Below are 21929 nucleotides of genomic sequence, written 5' to 3' on the forward strand. Positions count from 1 at the left end.
ATGACTGCGTGTATTGTAACTTTTTGTTGTCAAGTGTCTTTGAAAGCAGGTATCAGATATTAGTTTTGGCTTTCAAAGTCATTTATACAGTTATGACGCATTTTTAAAACAATAATTGTTTCCTCCAGCAAAATATAAATTTCAAATGCGTAAGACGTATACATTTCTAAACGTATGCGATATCATAAAGCTTTCCTTTACCTCTTAGAGGTTAAACGTCATCAGTGTCTGAGCAAAATGTAAAAGTTCCTCGGAGGGTAACTAAGGTAGGTTAAGACGGAAACTGCATAAACATTTCAAATTTGATGAGTTTTTCTTTTATCTTTGCACCCTTTTGTTTTCATCTTACTTAATTTGTACTTTATAGAGAGAGTGTATATATGTCATTAGAAGTATGTTATGCTTTAATGTTTTTAACTATACTCGTGTATTTATATTCAACTTTACAAATAATTTCTTGGCGCCTATGTTAAATTTTATTTTATGATGGTTTGCAAAAGTTGATTTAGTTATGCTGTATATCTATGAAGTATGTTTATACAGTTTTTGCTGCTTGATCCTTATTACTGTATAGTTAACTTGACCAATTATGTCTGTTTGACTTGAAATTATTTTAATGCAACTGTCATACAATTGAGAGGTTTAGCTAGTTATAAAAGAAGGGTTTAATCCAACAGTTTTTTGTGAAAATGTCCGTACCATTAAGAATATGAGTTGTCTTTCAGTGCTTCTGCTGGTTGATATAATCTTCGATTTGTGGACTCCCCTTTTGTTTTGTTTTTAATCACACTGTTTTAGAAAATTTAAAATGGATATACATATGTAGCAAAAGGCTACACCTTAAACATACCTTTAAATGGTCACTCTGATTAATTCAGTGTTGTTTTGGAAAAGTATATTACGTGAACTGTGGTAGAACTAAAATCGCATCTTACAATCGTATCACACGATATAACTTTTCATCATTTCTTATTTGACATATTGTTTTAGTGACGCACGACATCTTTAAACTTTTTTGGTGGCAAATTTGGTCTCACTTTAATTTACTTTCTTGTATATTTCTTGTTCTTTATTGTTTTCGTCAAGTTTGATATTGTCAAATTTGATAATTATTATACAGGAAAATATCAATTTATTCAACAATAATTCTTTTTAACGAGGTAGTATATACATGATCAATACATACTTGTTACCTATATCATCATTGAGTAAAATATGAACAAAATTGTCATTACTTATATAGTGCTAGTATTAAGATATATAACAGTTACTTTTTAATAGAAAATAAATTAACGTTAGTCACTCATGACACCATCATGATTATGATAATGATAAAAAAAAGTCTTAGATGTAAAGTTTTAAACATATCCAGTGGAGTCCCAAAGTATTTCATAAGATGTATTTTCTGATATTTTCATTTGCCTTTTCTGTTTAAAGCAGGCCCATAGTCATGGGTAAATTAATCTGTATAGAATTCAAGATTGCTAACTAGCATTGTTATATTTTAGGAGTGGTTCCATCACGTTATCTTAAATATACTTACAATATTGATTTTATTAACATCTTTCAACAATTCTGTTATTTCTTCTTTCTCTAAATCAACTTTGCGCAGATACTTGATTTGTTTTCTGGTCATTGCTTTGTAAGAAGGATCCGCAAGGTCTACTAAAGCATGCTCTAATGCAGTCCATGCTGTATTCAATAAAATCAATGGGAAGCAGTTCATTGAATAAGCATGACAAACCTGACTTCGTGTTGTGGTAATTGTATCCAATGAAGTGGTCTCATTTTGGGATAATACTGCTAAATTCCGAAGAAGAAACGATATTACACTTATATCAAGCTCATTAATTGCAATATTCCGTGAGACATATTTGTGTAAACATACTTGTACAACATTGCCGCTATTATGGACAATATGTCTCCTTTCTTCAAGACCACTGTCATCATAAATCTTTTGAAATATCCAAGTATTTATATGACTCTTACGTTTGAGGTTGTAACCGGCTGGTGGACACTCACAACATGATAGCTTTTTAGATTGCCACATGTGAAATATTTCATGTTTTTTGTCATCAAGAAATAGTTTAAAATTTCCGTGGAATGTTGGTAAAAGTTTAACTTTAGCAAAGGCAGCGAGAACATCCGTGCCTGTGTCTACGACACATTTAAATAAACGTAACAACTCATGAGCTTCGCGAGAACTGGTACTCATTGTAATGGGTATTCAAATAGATGTTTCTTAAAATTGGTCACTGAATAAATATATCCCAGTGTGACACGTAATATTTTGAAAATGCGGTCACTCTTTCATTCTCCATTATAAAAGAATAACAATGTATATCCTATAATAATTGAATGTTAGGCTAGCTTACATTCTGCCATCTTTTCGTTTCATGGGCAATAATTTATTTTAGCACTGAATTCATGAAATTTGATGCAATAACAAATCGAAAATCCCATAAAAACAAAAACAAATTATTCATCAGTATTGTTTCTATGAATTAAATTACGACTGGTAATATGTATTCCTCAATCTGATATTGTTTAGAGTCATTGTCCTATTATATGTATGTTGACTTTCATTTTCAATTATTCAAGTTATTTCTAGCAAATTAGACGCAGTTTGAGATCATACAAGGACGTGTATCCCAAAATAGATCTTGTTGAATTAAAGGTAAAGGTAAAGGTAAAAAACGTTGTGTTTTCTCCATTGTATATGTGTTAATATTTTTTGTAAATCAACCCACGAAATACTACATTTAAATCTCATATTGATTTTGTTATCAGTAAATTAAAACCATGCTGAATATAACACACATTCACATGCACAGTTATACAATTTGCCGATACCTAAAGTTTGGCATGGTAAAAGTTCGTGTTTTCTCTGACTGTTAATGACGTCTTTTATAATAAAATGCAATCGGATTGGGAATGAAACGTGAAATAAACACGGACATTATCGCGATTAATTACTCCTCAGAAGTTTTAGATATATTTATATTAGGGAATAGTTTTTCTCAGTTAATAAATACTTCAAAATGGAAAGATATGGTATATATGTCGCGAAAACATTTAAATTGTTTTTTAAGGTTGCATTTCTGTAAATATTGACAATGCAATTTCCCATAGGAACTCCTTTTACGACTAAAACCACTTTTACTATGAAGTTTTGAAAACAAATCTTATCCTAGAATTGAAAGTTTATATGCACCAAATTTCAAAGGTCAAAATATAGGGCTGTGCGGCATATTTTAAACGTTTATATGCCCTGAACTTCTCAGAGTTTAAACTACACTAATTTTCTTAACTACCCCTAACATGAATGAAAGGTTACCACAGATTTCAATGTGAACAATATGCACATGTATATTTACTGGTAACATTCACTAGTTAAATATCTGTGAGATGGACCACAGAGAGCATAACTGGAAACCAGTATGTACACAAAATTAATTTTCTATGAATATTCAAGATCTCCCCAAAAGAGGCGTGTTTTAAGAAACAGCTGTATTTACAAAGAGCAACCTATAACAATTGTAAAATTCTCAATTAGGGTATCCTCAATTTGGCTAATCTCTTTCAGTTCACATCCAAAATTTATCTCCAGAAAAAATAAAGCATTTTTATGGATTGAGACATTTTTATGGACTATTAAATTAAATCACGTTTTGTTCTGTGTATTATATGTCAAAATTGCTGTTCTTGCAAGGTAAATATTCTTGGTATACACATGCCTATTATGTTGGGATTGAATGAAGTCAACTCTTTAAAGCCCTTGATTAAAAATGAATTTCAAGAATAATATTTAAAATTTTTTGAAAAATCAGAATGAGCACTTATGATGAACACAGTAAACTCATTGCTTCACTAAGTTAAGAATTAGTGATCACAATTTAGAAATAGAAAATAATGATTTATATAAAATTCCTAGAAATGATAGAATATGCATACTGTGCTACTTGGTGGGGGATGAATAACATTTCCTTGATCACAAAATTAACAAAACAGCTAACATATAATCTAGTTATAAAATATTTATAAAAAATGAGGGAACTTATTTTTCGAGACATTTTGACTTACTAGTATTGGCAATTATAATTTCCCTTTACCCTTTACTATGTTGTTATTAATACGTTATGTATAAAATAAGCAATAGGGGGTATAATGGTAGACATATATGGCCATCATAGGTGACATATTTTTTTTTATGGCCGCCATTGATAACAGAATGTCACAGGTAGAACGGTATATGCAAATCACTTGTTATTTAGAAATATTGATTCGATCTGTAAGTTAATCCTTTCTCACCTGATGTTAATTCATTGCTTATATAATCTGGTACAGTAACAGAAAGTGCCTTTGTATCTAATCCTATCTCATTACATAAACTGCTTGATAAATAAATTAGGTATTGACAATTCACTTGGAAACTCAACATATACCCTAGCGACACTTACCAAAGAGGAAATACTGGAGATTCATAGGTCAGTTCTTTGTTCCTTATGGAATTTCAACCAAAGTTGAAGAACTGGATCTTCTATCCATGTTTAGATACCTAAATTACAAAAGTGTCCTTACAAACAACGGTAAATTGCTGGGTCATCCAAATGTTCAACAAAACATTTTTTGTCTACATTATTAACATCTATTTTATCAGCAATTAAAGCCAGGCTTCAAAATTATTATGAAACTGCCTAGTATAGATGTGGCGTGAATCAGATGTGGATACTAGAAAATTCGAAAGATCTTTTAGAGTACAAACAATCTAGGACTCTCTCATCTTCCAATAGTATTAATAGTTATCAAAGTTACCCTGATTATAATGTAATACGCCAGACTTGCGTTTCGTTTACATAAGAATAATCAGTGACGCTCAGATCAAAATACTTGTAAAGCCAAACAAGTACAAAGTTGAAAAGCATCGACGACGCAAATTCCTAAAAGTTGTGCCAAATACGGCTAAGGTAATCTATTCCTGGGATAAGAACATCCTTATTTTTTTTTTAAATTCAATGTTTTGCAACAGTACATATATACAAATTACCATATAATTGATGTCAACACCGAAGTGCTTACTACTGGGCTTGTGGTACCCATTTCATAAACATTTGACTTTTCTTCACTTTACACAAGTATTCCCCATTCAAAACTAAAAGACAAATTAAAATAGTTGGTATTGCTTTGTTTCATAAAAAAGAATGGCGAACATAGATACAAGTATCTTGTCTTGGGGAGGGATAAATCCTACTTTGTAAAGAATCACTTTGATACAAACAAAAAACTCTCTGAAACTTGATTGCAACATATTTGTTACGTTTGGAGGACATGTTTTTCAACAGACTGTCTGCATTCCAATGGGAATCAATTGTGCACATATTCTTGTCGACTTGTTTCTTTATTATTGTGAGGCTGATTTCATGAACTTATTAGGATGAAAGATAAGAAGTTGGCAATATCTTTTAACTTTACTTTCCGCTATATAGAAGATATTCTCTCACTAAATAATTTAAAAATTGGTGACTGTGTTGAACAAATCTATCCCATCGAACTAGAGATAAAGGATACAACATATACAGTTAAGTTTGCCTCATATCTTGACTTATAAAAATTGACAATGGAGGTCGGTTGAAAACAAAACTTTACGACAAAAAACATGATTTCAGCTTCCCAATTGTAAACTTTCAATTTCTATGTAGCAACATTCCAGCAGTGTCTGTATATGTGGTATATATCTCCCTATTGATAAGATATTCCCAGGCTTGTATCTCCTATCATGATTTCCTTGATATATGCTCACAAGGAAGCTATTAAACCAAGAGTTCTAAATGGTGAAGTTTAAATCATCCCTTCGTAAATTTTTTGCACATCATCACGAGTTGGTTGGCCGCTATGGAATAACCGTTTCACAGATGATATCGGGTATATTCCTTACGTCGTAACTACAATCCACCTCCCTTTTCACCACGAATGTGACCTACCGAATAAGACTATTTATCGGGTTTGAAATAACAAGAGCAACACGACGGGTGCCACATGTGGAGCAGGATCTGCTTACCCTTCGGAGCACATGAGATCATTCCCAGTTTTTTGGTAGGGTTCGTGTTGCTTATTCTTTAGTTTTCTATGTTGTGTCTTGTGTACTATTGTTTATCTGTTTGTTTTTTGTTATTTCTTAGCCATGGCGTTGAAAAGTTTATTTTCGATCTATAAGTTTGGCTGTCCCTCGGATATCTTTCGCCCCTCTTAAATGTGGATTCAATTATTTTTTTTGGGTTCAAATTTTCATGGATTAAAGCAATGTAAATGGAAATTGATGTTTTGCAGATATTTGATTTCATGATTTTACAAACGAATGCATAATGCATGCACGGTTTAAGAAAATTCGTAAGGGTTCCGCGGAACCCAGTGTCTCGCCTACTTTTGCTGTTAATCGCAGACTCAACAAAATGAGGAAAAACATCAATAAAAATTTCTCTCTCGATACTGTCTTTTGATTGAAAGAAGCTTCCAAGTTTGGTAAAAAATCCAGGATAGTTTATGAATCTAATAAATGTTGTATAAACTTTAACTGCAGACTGTATGTAATGTTAACTGGAAGAAAAACTAAAGTCCATTGATAAGTAAAATACGGAAAAAGTGAATTTTTTTTTACAAAATTTACTTCTGAATAATATCTCATGATCAGAAACAAGCTTCTGTCTAAGTTTGGTAGAAATCCAGGATAGTTTAAGAACATTATAAAAATTTTAAAAACTTAAACCACAGAGTGAATGTTTTGTTTCTGGCAAAAAAAACTAAGTCCATTTATAAGTAAAATACGGAAAAGTGGAAATTTATTTTTACAAAATTTTCTTGTTGATACTATCTTATGATTATAAACAAGCTTCTGTCCAAGTTTGGTACAAATCAAGGATAGTTTATGAAAGTTATTAAAATTTTAAAAACTTTAACCACAGAGTGAATGTAATGTTTCCTCGCAGAAAAACTAAGTCCATTTATAAGTAAAATACGGAAAAGTGGAAATTTATTTTTACAAAATATTCTTCTTGATACTATCTTATGATCATAAACAAGCTTCTGTCCAAGTTTGGTACAAATCAAGGATAGTTAAGGAAAGTTATTAAAATTTTTAAAACTTTAACCACAGAGCGAATGTAATGTTTCCTGGCAGAAAAACAAAGTCCATTTATAAGTAGAATACGGAAAAAATGGAATTTTATTTTTACAAAATTTACTTCTGGATACTTTCTTATGATCATAAACAAGCTTCTGTCCAAGTTTGGTAGAAATTCAGTATAGTTTAAGAAAGTTATTAAAATTTCAAAAACTTTAACCACAGAGTGAATATTTGTGGACGCCGCCGACGACGACGCCGACGCCGACGACGACGGAATGTAGGGTCGCTTAGTCTCGCTTTTTCGACTAAAGTCAAAGGCTCGACAAAAAGGTATACTTTTTTTGAATTTTTGAATGTGTTGTTCAATAATACCCAGACCCTGAAATTTATCAAAATTGACATCCCACATATAATAATGAATCCAAAGTATAATTTGTTTCCATAACATTGATTAACCAGGTGCTCCGCAGGGCGCAGCTTTATATATACGACCGCAATGGTCGAACCCTGAACAGTTGGGGCAAATTAAGTCACAATATTCAAGCTTGATACTGCCTGGATTTGGATTGTGATGAAATATAGAGTTTGTCACAACATAAATGTGGTCAAAGATCTAACAAATGTATTGCTCAATACTGTGCAATTGAAGATTTCTTCTTTAAACTTTTGAAAAACAAGCATTATAAGGGAGGTAGTCAAGTAATCAAACATATATATAACAGTATTCTTTAAATTGTAATTGTATTACCTCCCTTACACTGCTTTTAAATTGACTAAATTGTCCTTAAACCAGAAAAACCCTTGTTTTCACCCTTTTTTGCCTCTAATTGCTTAATGATTTGAACCATTACACCTCCCTTTTTAGTATGGAAACTTGTGGTATAATTTCCGGGAGATTTGTACACTTAAACACAAGTTATTGAATAAAAACTACAACAATGCTTATTTGGGCCCCTTTTTAACCCCTCACTTATTGAAACCCCCTCCCACCTTGGAGAAAGAATCTCAAAACTCATTTTCAGCCTTTCATTTGTAGTAAGAAACCTTCTAGCATAATTTCAGAGAGGTCCATTCACTTAAACCCAAGTTATTGCCTGTAATCTTTTTGGCCCCTTATTCCTAAATGTTCAGGGATATTAACCCCAAACTATATCAATGCCTTTTCTTACTTATATGGAACCTTGTGGTACAATGTCAGAGAGATCCATATACTTATACACCAGTTATTGTCCCGAAACTACAAAAATGCTTGTTTTTGGCCCTTAAATCCTAGACTGTTTCCACCATAACCCTAAAAATAAATCTCAACCTTCTACTTTATGGTATGAACATTGTGGTACAATATCAGAGCAATACTTGAATACTTGTGTTTGGCCCCTTTGGGCCCCTTAAGTCTAACACGTTGGGACCATAACCCCCAAAATCAATCTCAAATTTCCTAGTAAGGTTACAAACATTGTGTTAATTTTTTTTTAATTTTTTTTGCAGTCATATAAAAAGTAATACATATCTATTGAACTATGTCATTTGGTCTCTGTTCAAAAGTTGTATCATTTGCCATCATACTCATCTTCTTATTTTCATACTAGGAATTTTACCTTCTTCGTTGATGGATTTGATTTCAGTAAACAACTCTTGATCATTTAGAAAATTCTAATCAAAGTCCAAGGTCATATTTCAAATGTAAGGTCATAAGTCCAAGTTCATAACAAGTGGTAAATAAAGGCAACAGTGGTATAATGCTGTTCGAAAGTCATAAATTGACTGAGAGAAAACAAATCCAGGTTACAACTAAAACTGTAAGAGGAAAACAAGAAACAACAGAAACCTTGAAGTACAACAAAACACCTAAAGGACAATGCAACACACACAAAAACCACATATAAGATAACAAATGTCATATTCCTAACTTGGTACAGGATATTTTAAGAAAAAATGGTGGGTTGAACCTAGTTTTGCAGCTAGCCAAACCTAAGGCTTTAATGGCAATGTTAAATACATATATAACACTAAAATGACAAAAGTTGTTTATTCATAAAAGCATGTACCTAGAAGGATAGTAGAATATTTTGTTAAAAGAATAAACAACAGCATGTAGAATTATTATTATATTTATTTGATAGCACATGTGTATGGCAGCTGTATAAATTATTCATAGAGTCAATGGATACAAATAGTTGTTTACAATGGTGCAATGGTTAATTTTCATCACAAAGACATGTAACAATATGAGTGTCATAAAAAAGAGGCGGAAGATACCAAGAGAAGGTAACTTTTGATAACTTACTCTAAACTTAAATTTAAACTCCTAGCTTATTTCAATGGCACAATTTAGTATTTTTATCAATTGCAAGATATTTGATACCACATGTTTGACATATGAAATAAGACAGTTGGAACCCAAATATATTCCTGCCAGATGTATATTTGTAAACTCAAAATGTTTCTGTTCACCTTTTATTATGATCTTTGAGGAATGGGAAAAACTTCTTGATTAAGCGATATCATTTTCAGGAAATACTGCATAGAAAGGCTGTAACTTTTTTTAAATGGGAGTTTTAAATTTTCATTGCCTATTCTGATACAATTATTTCAATATTTAAAGTAATTGCAAAAATACCGAAAATATAAACTGTACATTTGCTGCAATTGCTGCAGCTTAAATCAAATTTGAAAACTATATAGATTAATCAAATCATTTTTATTTCAGTATTTCTAAAAGGAGGATTGAACAACTTCCATAAGTCAGATCCTCTATTTTTGTAAAGCCTGATGAAAAATTTAAGATATAATATTTTACCATATCTGATTTATAATTTCAACCACTTACAGAAATTAATTAGATACTAAAAACGGACCATAAGGCCAAATAGAAGTTATTTCTTTTCTGTAATAGTTTTAATCGAAATTATATGTACTTATTTTAACTGGCAACTTCTACAACAAGGGGAATTAATTCAATTTCATTTGTCCTTCTTAAACAGCATGAAATATTTTAAGAATCATGAGTGAAGTGGGGTTAAGTCTTTGTCAAGCATACTCTTCTGATAAGTTCTAAAATTGTGATAGTTACTGTATGACAGAATTTAGTAAAGTAAGTTATAGATTATGTTAAACAAAAATTTCAAAACGTATTATGAAGTTTAGTCTACATCATCTATTTTTGTTTTATTCTTTAAATCTCTACTTTTAGACAGGTTTTAGTGTAGTCTGGTTTAGTTCATAAAATATCAATTCCTATATTCATCCTTTGTCAGGTTTACATATTCAATACTTAAACATTTAGATTGTGTTCATGTATTTACAGACATATTCCTATATATGAAACAATATATACATGTTTATCCTGTACATAAGTTTAATAAATCTACTATATAAAATATTCAATAGAATATATAAACCTATACACTCACCCAATGATGCAAACCCGAGATCGCTTTTTTTTGGGTCCAAATTTGCATATATATATTCTCTTTACCACTTAATGAAGACCAATTCTAAATCTACTGGTGATAAAGCTAATTCAGCCTTAGTAAGAAGACACTTATAGATCCCATGCAACAATTTTCCTATTAAGAAAGATTCCCGAATATAAAATGTCCCAAGGGAACCATGGTCCTGGGAATATTTTTCAAAATATGCATCAAATCTTTGTTCATTTATATTTGATACCCAAACCACTAGACTAATTTTATTTTCATTTTGGTGAAAAAAATTAATTTACCCACTATCGCTTATATGATAAAATGGCCAATTGTTTGCTGTATAAAGATTATTTTATACCATATTTCCAAAAAAATCTTAAAAAAGGAACTTTACGAAAATCACTTTCTAATTTTTTCTTTATATAACTGCATTTATATATAATTTTGTTTTACATAATCTTTTTCACATCCAGAAATCTTTGAAAAAAATACCCCAAGAAAATCTGGTTTTGCTAAATTGAATGACTTCTAATTTACATAAAGATCACATAACAAACTGTACAAGAAAGATTTACATGTAATATATATTAACATTCTGTTGGGTTTCTTTGATAGAGTTCAAAAATCTAATTCTATGAGCTCACATGACAATTAGATTTAATGTGAAAAAATCCTATGCTAACTTCCAAAACTACTGTAAATTCAGAAATTATATTTTAATCAATGTGTTAGATGTGACTGTATCTGGTGCACAATGAAAAAAACATGCATTTATTATTTCAGAAATGATCTTTCTTTATAAATCTTTGATCTTACATCTGCAATTTTTTCTAGAGGTCAAGGATTCACAATTATAAATGCATGCTTTAATTTCTGAATAAACTGTATATGCCAATTCCCTTTACATACCAATTGAATTTCAAATTTTTATACTTTTCCTTTACTGTGCCATAAAATTAATTACTTTTGGTGTCAGCTTATATTGTGACATAGAAGGAAATATGGTCAGTAAAATAATTGCAAGGTTTAATATTCATATCTTAGTCTTCACCAATGTATCTTAGGTTAAACATAATATTTTTATCAGGTATAATTTTACTTCTACAGAGCCAACCATGAAATGCAGCAAATATTAATGCACAAGAAAAAAATAGCGATATACAGTATATAAAATGTTCTAAAACAAAATCTCTCCACCAAAGAGTGGTCATATCAATACATATTTGTACATTAACATATACATTGTGATATAGACATTGATATATATACATATTGCACATCATAACATAACAATATACAAATAACAATGAGACAATATATTCACACCAGCATTAGAAGAATTTCTTCAAAACAAAACCCGTCTGTATTTTTTCTATCTATTTTTACTCTTTCAAGTCCAAAATATTTTAACTGTTCAACTTTACAAAGAAATTCATGTCTAGATGACAAAACCAGCCTGTTTATTTTTTCCTCGTATTTTACTCTTTCAAGAGAAAAATGTTTGAACCGTTCAACTTTGTAAAGAAATTTATGTCTGGATGATTGGGTCTGACATCTTGAATAAATCTTAAATAATGATTATATAAAGTTTTCTCCCATTTATCTTAAATATAAACCCAATATTTCCCCTTTAATCATAAATATATACCCCAATTCTGTCATTATATTAATCGATATATTCCGATTTGTACACACATTGTATTATAAAAAAAAATCTCAAAAAGTTATATGATTGAATTTAAATAACATGGTTTACACATCTAACATATTTCTACCCTACTGAACTCCATTTTGGATTCTTAAGTTTTGGGAGATATACAATTTAAGCACGAGTTATTTCCCTTGTGTCAACATGCGAGATGTCTACGGGTACACATTCCCACTACCATATTCATCTTGTTATACTGACTACTAGAACAACTTAAACTTCTTTTAGCCTTGCTTAATTTATCATTACAATCTAGTAATGATCTTTATCAGACTTTTTTGTATTTCATTTTTCAATTTGGTCAGTGAATTAAGAAAATCAAACCATTTAACACCCCCCCCCCCTTTTTTTTTAATGGCGACCAAGGGCAATAACTCAAATTCAAATTACATCCTATCAAAACTTTTCGATAGTTTGACTGATATTCAAAAACAATTCCATTAAACTGTCACAGTAAAAACTTATTTGATAATATAAACAAATATATTTTAAATGGTTCATATGATTGTTTAGTGTTGTGATAAACAAATATAATAATATAAATTGGTATACATGTATTTAAAGCTGTGTATATTTAAAACTATAACAATATATATAAAAATTCTTATTAGGCCACACCAAATAACTATATGTTGTCAGTTGTATGAATTTTAGACTCTTTATTTATGTATGAATTTATTTATAACAGATCATATGATGAATTTATGAACAAAATAACAATTCAAAAATAAATATTCTTGACATTTTCCTCAGAAAATTTATAAAGATTAGCTCCATCCTTTGAACTGATCATATAAGATTTGAATTTTAATGTGCCAGAGTTCCAGATAAGAATTCACAAATTGGGTTTTTTACCCACCATTTTCTTATATAATCGGGTGATAAAGTTTTTTGATTGCATTATCAATTCCAATTCACCCCTCATGTTAATATCAAATTGGGTTTTTCACCACCAAGCTCCTTATTGTATTGGGTTTTTTCATCAACACAATATTGAATATTTAGGCAATATCAACCCCAGATTTTTTTCCGTCTTAAATATGTTTCTTTCTTTGTTTAGCTGTTTTATTTGGTTTATGGTTAGGGTTATTTGCTAGCTGTTTTATTTGGTTTATTCACTGAGGAGCAATTGTAGGTTTAATTTTTGTTCCGTTTCAAACTTTCTGCCAGTTTTGTATTATCTCATATATACTGTATAAAACGGATATGTGTATTGACAGGCACTCGTCTTATACCTTTATATAATAAATTCTGAGACCAGTGTAAAATGAAACAAAAAATAGTTTATAAACTTTAATTATACTTGAATGTTTTTGTTTTATTCCAATTTTCATAAATCTGGGTTTAGTTGTCTTTTATTAGAACTTTTGGTTTCTGATGCTTTATCATGTCATAATTGATTTGGCCTCAAGTGTTTGGCCTTTCACTTTTTACAACTGATTTCTTTTTGAGGAAACCCTGTTTTTATTAGCAATGTTTTCGTTAAGGTACGCACACACGCCCGTGCTCGACAGCTTCCTAAAAACACTGGCTGAGTCTTGTTATCATCATAACTTTCCCTCAGCTTTTCAAAAGAAGCAGAAAACATGCTTCTATTCAATATTTTAACCGAACATTCACTTTCGTTTTAATTCAATGTATGTTATGATAAATCCCCAGCAATGCGAAAAAAATATGACTACATGGCACACGCTAATTGGATAGACGTCGAGAAGATCGAAATGTTTTCAAAAACACGTGTACCTATTGAGCAACGGCAAACTCTAACAGGGACCCATTTCAGCTACTTGATGCAGGGATCTATTTTTAGAACGAAAGGAAATTTCGAATTATAAATATTATAAAAAATAAAAATAGTTTACGCGACGACTGTAAACAGATAAGGGTAAACAACGCAAATGGTAGCCAATAAAAGGGTTGAGAACTCATGGTTTTGGAATATAATTGGGGTTTCCTTTGAATTAAATGGGTTATTGAACCCTGCAATGAGCAATTGCATTGGGTTTTTTATTATTTGTATTGCGTGATCACGCAAATACGCAGCTTATCTGGAGCTCTGATGTGCGTATTGTTATGCTTTTACTTTTCTACATTGGCTAGAGGTATAGGGGGAGGGTTGAGATCTCACAAACATGTTTAACCCCGCCGCATTTTTGCGCCTGTCCCAAGTCAGGAGCCTCTGGCCTTTGTTAGTCTTGTATTTTTTTAATTTTAGTTTCTTGTGTACAATTTGGAAATTAGTATGGCGTTCATTATCACTGAACTAGTATATATTTGTTATGGGGCCAGCTGAAGGACGCCTCCGGGTGCGGGAATTTCTCGCTACATTGAAGACCTGTTGGTGACCTTCTGCTGTTGTTTTTTTCTATGGTCGGGTGGTTGTCTCTTTGGCACATTCCCCATTTCCATTCTCAATTTTATTCCTTAATCAAAACTTTCAATATCCAAATAAACTTTTTTCTCATTTCATGTGAACTGTCATTTACTTTTATAACCATACATTTTGACTTTTGACATATTTGATTTCTGTCTATATCATTAAACAGACAACATGTCACTTTCCAATAAAAAAAAAAATAACCTTCTTTGGAATATCTGATACTATCAAGGAATGAATTACCTATAATCACAGTTTATTTCAACAAATGGTTGCAGTATGGGTATAAAAATAATCTATAATCAAATTCATACTTAAGGTCAATAACTGACCTCATGAATATTCATGAGCTCAGATAAATTCAGTAACAATAACTGTTTGGTGTTCTTTGGGGGATTTAAACAGGTTTTAACAGTATTTACTATTCAGAAACAAATAGATTTATATAAAATAAAGTTAATGACTTAACAATTGATTTATTTTTTACTTTTATATTTTATATTTGTCTGCCATTTTGTTTTTCGGCCATAACCTTATCTAAATATAACCATCACCCTAACAACGACAGATCTTGCATGGATCAAAATAACATTACAACAATTCTCTATCGTATTCTTGCACTATTTAACATTGTTAGTTATAACAAAAAAATTATAAAGTTTTAATTAGTTTGATGCCCTATGACAAAATTCAACCTAATTCTTCCGATTTAATTAGTGTTGAACTTCAATTCACAGTCTCAGATTCTTATGCAACATTAAAATTACCCACAACTCATCAGACTCAGAATTATCTAAAGGGATTGTAATTTTTCTTTTAAAACAAGGATTATTCATGATTTATCTCATTGAACAATTTCATGCTAATTTTTCAATCAAGAAAAATCTCAGAGTAATTTTGCTGTATGATGAAAATCATGAACAAGATTGAAAAAACATGACAATAAAATCTTACCAACAAGTTCTGCATTGCCTGCCATCAGCAATTTGACAAGAAATTTAAATCTACGAAAAAAGACTGCTTTTACAGTATTCTTCAAAAAAAGGTTTACATATATGTTTTTGATTGACGTGTTAATGACTGATAATATTCAAATCTATACTAGCTGATTATTTCCAATGATTATGCTAAAATAGAATATTGCACTGATATTTTACCGGTATATTTTTGCAAGGTTTCACTATGACTTAGTTGATGAAAAGAAAAATTGCATGTAAAGAACATTATGGTCATTCTTGACACACTTTTAGTAAATCAATAAACCATACTCGGTTTCTTAAATAGGAATTTGACAAACAATTCTACTAGAAAAGGAGTAGGTATCCTTTGACCTCTACCCTTTAAACTTTTATTAAAACTTCAGAAAAACAGAAAATTCTGTGTCTGACAATTCTCACTTTTTCCTTTAGAATAACTTCTCAGTGTAATGCACATAACAATTGCCATTAACATAAGCAATACAGCAAGTTAATAAAACAATCAAATATATATTTTTCATTTTACTTGATCAGTATTTTATCAGAGAACCCATTTCAAGTTTGTACATCTTTGCAAGAAATAAAAACATTTGTCAAAGTATTTTTTCCCAAAAGAAAGCATTCGAGGTCACAATGAAAAAAGCTTGTACCAAACTTGCCTTATTATTTACAACATTAAAACCCCAATTGATGGGAGGCAACTCTTAAAACAGAGTACTATAATTCCTTGTCTTTTAAATTGCTTAACAATCTTTTCAAAGGTTCTTCTCCTCATCCTGCCTATCATAACCCTCCCCTTTCAAAATCCTGGATCCCCATTTGTGTTTATGTGTGTATGCTTTAAAGTTGGATATTTAATTAAAACTATGTCTTTGAGGTAGGTGATGTTTCAGTTTTCATTCAAATTATAATTATAATATATAAAGTTTCAGAAATTCAATATGACAGCTCATTCACTTCTTTACTACAGTACAAGGTATCAATTGAGAATTTGGTGCTTAACATTGACCAATGAAAATGAGTGTTACATGATTGCATTTAATTTCAAATCCAAAAGCAGATGAGAAAATGAATTCTGCATTTTCAACCTATTTCACATAAACTGAACTTTTTAACAATTTCAGGCTAGGGAAAAAGATTGAAGATTTGATAGAAACGGTTAGGTTCATATTATTCCTAATAGGTTAATCATTAATAAGGACAAAATAGCATGTTTGACATTTAAAGTTGGTTATGTACATTCACCACTACTTATTTTTATCTTTTAATATTTATCAGGCTTAAACTGTGAACCTCTTCTTATAAATTTGTTAGAAAGTGAAAGTAAAAAATTATTAGATAATACCCAAAGCAAACCAAGGCACACATAACAAAAGCTGAGCTGTGAAATAAATTCTAATACTGATCACTGTTCCGTGGAACAGACAGTCCTGCTATCTCAACACAAGAATATTTTATATCTTAATTATAAATAAATTTGTTTTCAAATATAATCTGTATAATATCATTACATTGTAATGATTAAAAAAAAAAAATAGCCATTTAATAAAAATTTTGCCATGGAAAAAATAAGCAAGAAAATTGAGGACATAGTATCTGTTAAATATATAATACAAAATATAGCACTATGAGTACTGCAAACTGCTTTAATTTTTTTTTACAAATCAACAGATTTAAGCCATTTGTGAAAAGCAAATACTATAAAGAATAAATATTATGCAAAAAAATTCAGTCCATGAGACTATCTATTGTGTAGAAATACTTTTCTCTTCAACACCTTTATGAAATGTATACATAAAATAAAAGAGGTTTTCATATATGGTTAAATCTCAAACTTTGTCATCTGTTAATGCAATTCTTGTCGTATCACCATTTCTCTGACCATTAGACCTCATTTCACAAACCTGACTCAAAAAATATGTACATGTAACATCTGACAGTCAAACCACACCTATCTTATGGATGCTTTCTTGAAAGTGGTCAGAGCCTTTCTAAATTTAAGATAATTATTTTTTATTCTCTTTTTTTTACATTAAAATAAACTGCATTTCACCAGCTTTCAAACCGTGTACAAGTTATATCTATCAAAAAAGTATTCTGGTACCATATCAATCTTCTTGATAAAAGGTTGAGTAAAAAGACTGTCATATTTCATATCATTTCGGAATACTCTATGCTATACTGTGTTACATCTTTTCAATTTTTGAATATAAAAATTCATGACAAAACTCAGAGAGGCATTACTGTGTCTCAAGTGACAGTATTTTCTTTTAAGGTCTAAACCAGAATAAATAATTCAAGACAGGTGGTACAACAAGAATCACTATGATCTACCAGTAAGTATATCTATATAATAAACATCTATATGTTTTTTTGATGCTAGGACAATGGCTGTACAAAAGTTTTGGGGAAAAGTCCTCTTCTCTCTGGGTGACCTTCAATCGTTCCCTCCTACAAATATACAATATACATCATAATTAAAGACATATCTTGGTCAGTTATTGTTGTCAGTTATTGATTTTAAAACTTTATACAAAAAAAAAGAATACTGTAGTTTTATTTATTTTCATGGGTTCCAATTTTTGTGGATTGGAGAATATATATTTGTTGATAAAGCTTGATTTTATGGTTTTGACAAAGTTTGAATACAAGCCTATGAAATTGAATATTCAAATTTCTTGTTACATCTATACCCACAAAATACGTGAAAATTGGTACCTTACAAATAACAATGAATACAAAGTACATAAACTATGGAATTTCTGATGGTGTACAATGCTTTATGAAAATCTCAACAATTATTTATTTGTGAAAACAAAACAAACCAGGTGCTCCGCAGGGCGCAGCTTTATACGACCGCAGAGGTCGAACCCTGAACAGTTGGGGCAAGTATGGACAAAACATTCAAGCATGATACAGCTCTGAATTTGGATTGTGATCAAATTTTTGACATTACATGGTTTTTTTTTACACAAAACAAATGCCAAGATTTTACAAATCAATTAAAGATTTCTTCTTCAAACTTTTTAAATCTAAAATTAAATAGTTGACACAGCATAGGTTTCTGACACAGAATGAATGTGGTCTAATGAACTTAAAAGGTTTTTTTTGCCTTTGAGCAAATCACTATGCTGTTGAATATTAATCCTCTCAAAAAAATGTTTGAAGAAATTTTCTTTTTATTTATGAAATCTGAAATGAGAAAAATTTAACCCCCCCCCCCTTTTTTTCACATCCCTGTTTCCCTTTTTCAAAACTGATATCAATTCAAATTTCTAATGGAGTTTGCAACAATAACTACTCATTTAAATACATCATAAAATATTAAGATGTAAAAAAACTGCTTGTTATCACTGAATGGTAAAGATTATTTAAATTTATCAGTTGGTAGTAAAAAGTGTATATACATTGTATATTGTATATAACAAAGATTTAAGTTGATTCTGGACAAAGAAAGATAACTCCAATTAAAAAAAATTCTTGCTATTGCACAAATAGGATATTTCTTGCTTACTATTCTGGACAAAGAAAGATAACTCTAATTAAAAAAAAATTTGCTATTTCACAATATTGTGCAATTAGATATTTCTTGCCATTGCACAATACTGTGCAATTGAAAAGACTTGCTATTGCACAATACTTAATATAATAATTTTAGATCCTGATTTGGACCAACTTGAAAACTGGGCCCATAATCAAAAATCTAAGTACATGTTTAGATTCAGCATATCAAAGAGGCCCAAGAATTCAATTTTTGTTAAAATCAAACTTAGTTTAATTTTGGACCCTTTGGACTTTAATGTAGAATTTGAAATTTGAAAACAGGACCAAAAATGAAGAATCTACATACACAGTTAGATTTGGCATATCAAAGAACCCCAAGGATTCAATTTTTGATGAAATCAAACAAAGTTTAATTTTGGACCCTTTGGACCTTAATGTAGACCAATTTGAAAACTGGACCAAAAAAACTTCAATAATCAAGAATCTAAGTACATTTTTAGATTCAACATATCAAAGAACCCAACCGATTCATTTTTTGTCAAAATCAAACTAAGTTTAATTTTGGACCCTTTGGACCTTAATGTAGACCAATTTGAAAACGGGACCAAAAGTTGAGAATCTACATATACAGTTAGATTCCGCATATCAAAGAACCCCAATTATTCAATTTTGATGAAATCAAACAAAGTTTAATTTTGGACCCTTTGGGCCCCTTTTTCCTAAACTGTTGGGACCAAAACTCCCAAAATCAATACCAACCTTCCTTTTATGGTCATAAGCCTTGTGTTTAAATTTCATAGATTTGTATTTACTTATACTAACATTATAGTGCGAAAACCAAGAAAAATGCTTATTTGGGTCCCTTTTTGGCCCCTAATTCCTAATCTGTTGGGTCCTAAACTCCCAAAATAAATACCAACCTTCCTTTTGTGGTCATAAACATTGTGTTTAAATTTCATAGATTTCCATTTACTTAACCTAAGGTTATTGTGCAAAAACCAAGAAAAATGCTTATTTGGGCCCTTTATTGGCCCCTTATTCCTAAACTATTGAAACCAAAACTCCCAAAATCAATCCCAATCTTTCTTTTGTGGTCATAAACCTTGTGTCAAAATTTCATAGATTTCTATTAACTTAAACTAAAGTTATGGTGCGAAAACCAAGAAAATGCTTATTTGGGCCCTTTTTGGCCCCTTATTCCTAAAATGTTGGGACCAAAACTCCCAAAATCAATACCAACCTTCCTTTTATGGTCATAAACCTTGTGTTAAAATTTCATAGATTTCTATTCACTTTTACTAAAGTTAGAGTGCGAAAACTAAAAGTATTCGGACGCCGGACGACGACGACGACGACGACGACGACGACGCAGACGCCAACGTGATAGCAATATACGACGAAAATTTTTTCAAAATTTGCGGTCGTATAAAAACACTACTCAATTACCTACCATTAACATAATTACTTTTTAATTTATTTTTTAAAAATCTTTTTAAAGGAAATCAGCAATTTTGGAGAATATGAGGCCGACAGATAAACAGCAAGAACTCTGAATTCTTAAGGTGCTGGGTGAAATTCTTAGATATCACAATATCATAGTAATGTTATGAAACAAACAAAAATGTCTATTTTATATATACTTTCCAACACTTCATAAAATCTTAATGTTCATCCATGTTATTTCAGATCATGTGACTACTTACCCACCAATCATCTTCCTCTTCTCTCAATACAAGGATTATCTCCCCTTCCGCAAAAGTCAGTTCATCATCATTGTCAGCATCACAATCAAATAATGCCTGAAACTTCTGACCAACTGGTGACTTCTTCTGGAATCAAAAATCAAATCTTTTAACTCTTCATGTAAAATTTCTATCAACAAGCATGTGTTACCATGGTTACAGCGAAATGACTTGAGTGTGTTGGTAAAAGTAATTTCTTTGGCTAGATTGCTTGCTAGCTGAATTGTGTAATCATTATAAGGTTAGGTATACTACCCTCCTTTAGGAGTAGTCTAGTCCTACATACAGATAGATTTGTTATCTATCAGACTTGTCTACTCTTAAAGGAGGGTAGTGTACCTAACCTAATAATGACTTCACAGTTTAGCTACCAAGTAAGCTAGAACATTAGATTGGTTCTTGTGTCCTTAATAATCTATCTAATTTTCACAAAGGTTAGGATCGATCAAAGAATATTTTCAATAGCCATACCAATCACTCTTTGATTCAAGCCGTTAAATATTCTTAAATTTCAATAACCAGTCCTTAATAATCGATCTAATTTTCACGAAGGTTAGGATCAAAGAATATTTTCAATAGCCATACCAATCACTCTTTGATTCAAGCCGTTAAATATTCTTAAATTTCAATAACCAGTCCTTAATAATCGATCTAATTTTCACAAAGGTTAGGATCAAAGAATATTTTCAATAGCCATACCAATCACTCTTTGATTCAAGCCGTTAAATATCCTTAAATTTCAATAACCAGTCCTTAATAATCGATCTAATTTTCACAAAGGTTAGGATCAAAGAATATTTTCAATAGCAATACCAATCACTCTTTGATTCAAGCCGTTAAATATTCTTAAATTTCAATAACCAGTCCTTAATAATCGATCTAATTTTCACAAAGGTTAGGATCAAAGAATATTTTCAATAGCAATACCAATCACTCTTTGATTCAAGCCGTTAAATATCCTTAAATTTCAATAACCAGTCCTTAATAATCAATCTAATTTTCACAAAGGTTAGGATCAAAGAATATTTTCAATAGCAATACCAATCACTCTTTGATTCAAGCCGTTAAATATCCTT

General features: G+C 30.6%; 1 protein-coding gene across 7 annotated transcripts in view; it reads right to left on the bottom strand.

The window, feature by feature from the left end:
- Window positions 1–13556: 13556 nt before the first annotated feature.
- Window positions 13557–21929, bottom strand: part of LOC143055536 (arf-GAP with SH3 domain, ANK repeat and PH domain-containing protein 1-like) — a 43573-nt gene continuing 35200 nt past the window's right edge. For 4 of the 7 annotated variants that reach the window (XM_076228691.1, XM_076228696.1, XM_076228693.1 and 1 more), the window contains 2 exons: window positions 20815–20940; window positions 13557–18058 (listed from right to left, as the gene is read on the bottom strand). In XM_076228691.1, the coding sequence (XP_076084806.1) occupies window positions 17987–18058; window positions 20815–20940 (198 nt within the window). In that variant the 3' untranslated portion in view covers window positions 13557–17986. The remainder of the gene's footprint in view (window positions 18059–20814; window positions 20941–21929) is intronic. The other 3 variants (XM_076228697.1, XM_076228695.1, XM_076228694.1) reach the window with 2 other exon arrangements.

The sequence above is a fragment of the Mytilus galloprovincialis genome, chromosome 12 (assembly GCF_965363235.1).
Source record: "Mytilus galloprovincialis chromosome 12, xbMytGall1.hap1.1, whole genome shotgun sequence".
NCBI lineage: Eukaryota > Metazoa > Mollusca > Bivalvia > Mytilida > Mytilidae > Mytilus > Mytilus galloprovincialis.